This window comes from Plasmodium falciparum, assembly GCF_000002765.6.
Source record: "Plasmodium falciparum 3D7 genome assembly, chromosome: 7".
NCBI lineage: Eukaryota > Apicomplexa > Aconoidasida > Haemosporida > Plasmodiidae > Plasmodium > Plasmodium falciparum.
The window spans coordinates 220,001-227,500 of record NC_004328.3 but is presented as its reverse complement, the minus strand read 5'-3'; the positions used below and the strand labels follow the sequence as shown (position 1 = coordinate 227,500).

General features: G+C 21.2%; 1 protein-coding gene across 1 annotated transcript in view; it reads left to right on the top strand.

The window, feature by feature from the left end:
- Positions 1–7,500, top strand: part of PF3D7_0704600 (E3 ubiquitin-protein ligase) — a gene marked incomplete at both ends in the record, with an annotated part of 13,049 nt that overhangs the window by 1,572 nt on the left and 3,977 nt on the right. Inside the window, one exon of the mRNA XM_002808707.1 lies at positions 1–7,500. This exon is cut by the window's left edge and continues 1,307 nt beyond it; it is cut by the window's right edge and continues 2,116 nt beyond it. Within this exon, the coding sequence (XP_002808753.1) occupies positions 1–7,500 (7,500 nt within the window).

The following is a 7,500-nucleotide window of genomic DNA, read 5'->3' as shown; positions in this document are numbered from 1 at the left end:
ATGGAGATCGTTTCTTGATAAAATGATTACCTTGAGATTAGAAGAGGAAAGGTTAGCCATGGAGGATATGCTTGGAATATGTAGGAATAAAAAGGATAATGAACGTACATCATATTTAAGTAAATTAATAGAAAAAAAAAAGGATAAGAAAAAATCAAAAAAGAAAAATGGAAATATAAATGCAAATGTGAATATTTTGGATGATGGAGTACGACCAGAAAAAAGGAAGACAAAAGGTAATAATATAAAGGTGACACCTATCTATGATAATGACATAATCGAAATATCCGATGAGGATGAGTCTGTAAATTTGATGGATAAAAATATAAGAAAGAAGGGAAGTGTGAGTGGTTCAAAGGGTAAAAGAAAGAAGACTACATCGAATGATAAAATAAGAGGAGAAGATATAAATGATGTCGTTGTAACAAATGAATCATTCCAAGATTGTAATAATAAAAGTAATAGTAATAATAATGAAGATATGGAAGATAATAATAATAATAATAATAATAATAATAATAATGGTGATAAAAGTAAGAGTAGAGATAGAAATAAATTGAAAACTAATTATAATAATAAGTTATTATTAAATATGATTCATTTAAATAGTGATGATAATATATATTATAAATTAAGTTCGGAAATAGAAAGTATTTATAATATAAATATTCGAGATAATATTATAAAATTATTAATTGAATGTCAAATAGAAGATAATTTATATGCGTTTATGGAAACGTTTTATATAATATCTATATTAGTTCATTATAGTAATAATGTATTAGAAGATTTTTGTAAGTCCGAATTTTTAAATAGGTTTAATGAATTTTTTGGAAATAAAAAATTTCGAAGTAATAATTTTCTTATCATATATATTTTATTTACATTATATTCTTTTCTACCTATGTGTACATATAATGGAAAATTAATATATGAATATGATAATAAGAGGGATATCAAGGATGAAATATTTTATGAGAATATAGGTGAATTTATAAATGATGAGATAACCAAAAAAAAAAAAAATATAGATAATATAGATAATATAGAAAATATAGAGAATGCAAAAAATGTAGAAAATAATATGAATGTTGAAAATGCAAAAAATGTACAAAATAATAAGAATGTTGAAAATGCAAAAAATGTACAAAATAATAAGAATGATAAAGATTTTATCAACACAAGTTGTCGTTATAATAACAAATTTGGTATGTTAGTATACAAATTTCCAATAGATGTGAAGAAATATAAATTAACGTTTTATAAAAACAATTTGGCTCATTTATTTACCCTTATAAAAATAGTGATACCAAATATATATTATATATACGAAGAAACATTATATTATGATATAAAATATTTGTGTATTTTAATATGTTTATCAGTTTTTATATCATTATATAAAATATCGTTGACATGTTATGAGCGTGTTGAATTTTTGAATTGTTTAAAATATATTTTTTCCTATAACAAAGAAATGTATTCTTTCTTGAGAAGTGTAATATTAAATCATTTATCTGAGACATCTGTAATAAGTGGTATTACAATATGTAAAATTGTAGCACATTTTACTTTATTAATATTAAAAAATCCTGATTCTTCCATATTAGATGTTAATAATGTAGAAAATGAAGTATCGAATATATTAAAATGTATTAATAAGAATGAAGATGTGAATGGTGGTCTTTTATTTAATATTACGCATTTGATGAGAGATTATAATAATAGATATTTGTATGTATTATTACATATAGTACATAAAATATTATTAAAAAAAAAAGAAGAAATATTAGAATGGGAAGATAAAAAAGAAAGTAGCTCTATATGTTTCAATAAAAAAATATATAATATAATATTTATGTATTTTTATGATATTTTTAATAATAAAATGTATATAAAAAAAAATGATGATAAGGGATGTAATAATTCCACAAAGGATTTATTATTTTTTAACAGAGATAGAGAAATTATGAATGTGTTTTTAGAATATAGTGAATTATTTTTTAATTACGAAAAGGAGAAAAAAATAACTAGACAAGGTGGGAATATTTGTAGTTATTTTAAGAATGAAAATATAAAGGAGGAATTAGGTTTTGATGAAATTGTAGTAATAAAGAATTTTATACATTCAGAAGAAAAATGTTATAATAATATGATATTATGTTATTATTATTTGATATATTTATTTTCTAATTTGTCAGAAAAAAAAGAAGATTCATGTATATATTTTTATCAATATAATATAGGAAAAAGATTATATTTCTTTTTATACCAATCATTATTATATGGTAATAACATGAAGGAATATAATATGAATGTATCTAAATACTATACGCAAGATATGATAATTAAAGAGAAGAATAAAATGGATGTTTTGGAATTATTAAAAAGTATTGATAGAAATATTCGTTTATATATATTTTTATATGCTTTATTATTTGTTAATAATAAAAGAAAAGAAGATATGGTACATGGTTTATTTTTGAATAGTATAAAAAGGATATATAAAATATTTTCAGAAAATATGTTAGGAGAAAAAAATATAGAAGATATTAATAGTAATGATATTATGCATATAAAATCATTAGTTGTAAAAATATTTGATTCATATCATTATTATTTAATAATTAATAATTTATCATTTAAAAGTTGTTATGAACTTATAAAAATAATCAAGGAATGTTTAAATATTTATGATCACTTTCCTATATATTTTTTCAAAGATAATTTTTCAAATAAGAATAATACGAAAAGGGTATGTCCTAATAAATATTATGATTATATAAATGTGAACGACCCGAAAGGTAAAGGTGATGGTGAATGTGATGGTGAAGGTGAAGGTGAAGATGACGATGAAGATGATGATGATAATAATAATAATAATAAGGACGATGGGAATGGAAAAAAGAAAAAGAAAGAGAGAGAGAGAGAAAAAAAAAAAAATGAATTATTTTATGAATGGAAAAAGGAATATGATGAATTTCCATCATTAAGACAAGATTTTTCATATAATGTATATTCGAGGAATAGAAAATCTAGCGAGCTATCAAAAAATAGCAAGCCAAAAAAGAAGAAGGACAATAAAAATGTTTCATGTGGTAGTTCTCCCAATATGGATAGTATAAATAATAATGAAATAATAAAAAATACGAATGAAAATAAGAACAATTGTGATTATAATATTAAGGAGGATGATGAATCTGGTAGTAGTAACAAAAGTATTAATAATAAAGCAAAAGGAAATGATGATACTATGAATAAAATAGATACAACGAATAATAATAAGAAAATAAATAAAACGAAAGACGATGAACATGAACATGAACATGAACATGAACATAAACATGAACATGAACATAAACATGAACATAAACATAAACATAAACATAGTTATGTTGATCAAGAAACATTAGAAAAAATGGAAATACTCAAAAGAATTGAGAAAGATTATGAAGAAAATAATAAGAAGAAAAATGGAAAGAATGAAGTAAATCTTATTAGTGATCATGAAAAAAAAGGAGATGATGAAGGGGATATTAACAATAGTGAAAAGGTTGTAAATATTGAACATACTCTAGATAAAGATGTTGAAATTATAAAAGAAATTTTGCCTAATAAAAAAAAAAATATAAAAGAGAATAAAGATAAGGAAGGAGAGGATCAAGAGGATACAAATAAAATAAATGTTGAAGATGAAGAAAAGAAAAAGAAAAATATGACAACAAATAATACATGTAATAAAATAAATAAGGATAAAAAGAAAATGTGTCCAATTCGTTATTATGATAATAATAGAGGAGAATATAATTTGTATAATTATTTTAATAACAATAGATATATAAATTATATACCAAAGGATTTCTTTTATGAGAATCTATTTAATGAAAGTATTAATAATAATTTAACAATCGATAAGAGTAATAAAAATAAGAGTATGTATAATAATTATAATTGTCATTTCCCTATACATTTAAGAAGAAATGGTTTATATGTAGATAATGTGTCTATTTTTGGAATGTTGAATAAAGGAATAAATATTTCCTTATGTGAACAAGATGATATAAAGAATATATTATTAGATGAATATAAACATAATGTTTTAAATAAAAATGAAGATAAGAAACAAAATAATTTTAATGATTATTTTGAAGATGTATTAATGTTACCTAGACATAAGAATAAAAAATCTGTAGCTCATGACGATTCATTGATATCAAAGGATAGGAAAAGTTTTATGACTACAAATATGTCTGTCTCTGAAAAGGGTGCATGCACCACCAACAATAATAAGAATAATAATGACAATAATAATGACAATAATGACAATAATGACAATAATAATGACAATATGTATGTGAAAATACCTAAATATTTTTTTAAAAATATTATTGATAAGGAGAAAAGAAAAATACACGGATCCTTCAACATTTTTGAAACGTTCAATAAGGTTGAAAATCTTGTTAGAAAAAATATGAACAAATGTATTGGTAAAGGTCTATATCCAAATAAATATTATTCAAAAGATGATGATGATTTAATTATTTTGTCAGTAAATGGAGTAGATGTTCATAATAATTCATGCTTATCAGAATATTTAATGAAACTAAATGAAGATATGTATTATATGAATAATAATTCTTTATGTGTAAATGATGAAAATATTTTTTGTAACATAGAAAACTTTTATATATATAATGATGTGGTAGAAAATATCCCACCTCAATTTTTTGGATTAAAAAATAATATAAAATATTTGTGGAACAATAATTATAATATAAATAATAATAATAATATGAACAATGTGAATAGTGTGAATAGTGTTGGTGCTCTTATATGTGGTGGTAATTCTTATAACACTAGAGGTTCACACGATATTACTTATAAAATAATTAAAAAGAGAAAAAATAATGATAGAATTTCTAAACCCCTATATGATGTCGAAAGGATGTTAAATATGAATGAAAATAATAATATATATAGTTTGAATAAAAATAATAATATATATAGTTTGAATAAAAATAATAATAGTGTAAATTATAAAGGATGTGAAAGTAGTAGTAGTCGAAATAACTCATTGTTCATGAATTTGAAAAAGAAGAAAGAATCTAACGATCTTTTGCATACTGATGATAGTAAGAAATATTATGTAATGAAACCAAGAGGAGATGAACAACAATCAGTACTACAACCAGAACAAGAAGAAAGTGTTTCAAATTATGTTGATTGGGTTACTTATAAGAAAATAAAAACAAGTATAAATACACCATTATGTTGTAAAATGGTTAATGAAAAGTATAATTATTATAATATATCCTATGATTTATTTAAACATTTATATGATAATAATAGGAATTGTGTCAATAAGAACAATATGAATAAGGAACATGGCGTTTTAGGAAATGGTATGAACGAATCGTTTGAAAATAATAATTTAATAAAACATGAAGTTAATACAAAAGAGGATTCAACGAGTTCTTTTAATATGTCCAAAGGTGAAATTACTTCCTTTGATAATAATATAAATAATTCTGACCTTAATAATAATGATAATAAAATGAACAATTTTGATTATATAGGTGAAGGTAAAAATATGGTTATTTTAAGTGACGGTACGAATTTAAGTACCTTAGGAAAATCATATTTTTTAAGAAATCATTTAATCAATAAATATAAAGAAAATGAACTGAATTTTTTATTTTCACAACGTCCATATGTTGAAGATGATTGCATGTACTTATCAAATTATTTACAAATAGAAATGATGAAAGCCACCGAACTCATATTTATGGATGAACATTATATTAATAAAGATATAATGCTGAGTACTCATATTCATAATATTAATTTTTTGGTACAGAAAGTAGGTGATAATGAAAATATATATTCTGAAGACAATAAAAACTTTATGAAACATTTTAATGCTTTAGAACTTTTGAGAAGAAAAGAGAAAATATTATTTGATAAATATAGAAATGATAATTATGATTTATTTAAAAAGAACAAGGAATGTGTTCATTTAAATGTGGAAAATATATATAAGAATTATGATGAAAATAATGAAGAGGATTTTTATTTATTATATAATTATATGCCTATATACAATGAAATGATTAAAAGTAATGTTATGATGTATGAAGAAGGAGAAGTTATATTAAAAAGTATAGATAACACGAAAACGTTCTTAGGAGATAATTTAAATTATCATAATAATAATAAAGAATTATATAATGGTGATAATATATATGTAAAAAATGAATTAAATTTAAATAATATAGAGAGTTATTATAATAAGAGATCATGTGATAAAAATAACGAGGAGAAGAATATATTTTTAGATAATATGTTTAATTTTTTAATTTATAAATTTCTCTATTTATTATGTAAACATTTTAAAATGTGTGATGTTGGTACTTTTATGAATTTTTATAATAACAATGGTGAAGAATATTTCAAGTATAATGAATATGTAATAGAAGCAAGAGAAAATAGTTTATTATTTGAAGAAACAAAAAGAGAAATATATAAATTTAAATATTTATTTGAAAAATCGGTGAATGATCATTCTAATAATTATGATAATAATAATAAAAATAATAATAATAATAATAATAATAATAATAAAAATAATAATAATAGCATTAGTAGTAGTGAGTATTTGAATGAATTTAATTTTATAGAGAATGAGAAAAATATTGATATACATGATATTAAAAAAAAAGATTTTTTATTAAATAGTATAAATAATAAAGTAATATATTATTTAAATAATCCATTATTTATATTTAGTGAAAAATTACCTTCATGGGTATATAAAATATTTTATTTATTTAACTTTGTTATAGATATTGATATAAGATTATTATTTTTCGAATTAATATATTTTGGTAATTATAGGGGATTATATAATTATAAACAGAAAATAAAGGAATTAGTCGAAAAATTTAATGAGAAAGTTAATTTCGATAATTCTATGTTATCAGAAGAACATTTATTATCTGTGTGTGCAAATTATACATATAATAGTGATAAAAAAAAATTATTTAATTTTTTATCGGATAATAATATATTATCCTTACCAAGAACAAAAATAAAATTACATAGAAATAAAATTATTGAATCTTCCTTAAGAATATTTAATCATTTACATTATATTCATTCAAATTATATTACCCCTTCCTTTTTGGATATCGAATTTTTTAATGAAGAAGGAATTGGTTTAGGTCCTTCCCTAGAGTTTTATAATGAAGTTATCGAAGAATTAAAAAAAGAAAAATTAAAGTTATTTAAAATTGAAGACAATTATCTCTTCCCTATATCTTACAAAATTAATTTAAACAATTTTGATTTCAGTTTATTAAAGAAGCCCAAAAGTTCAGAAATTGTAGGCTCAAATAATAAATCTTTACATAATAATATGTATCCATCTAGTCCCTATCACCAACCTACTTCTTTAAATAAACGAATTAATATATTAAATGATGGTACAAGTAATCATACGAA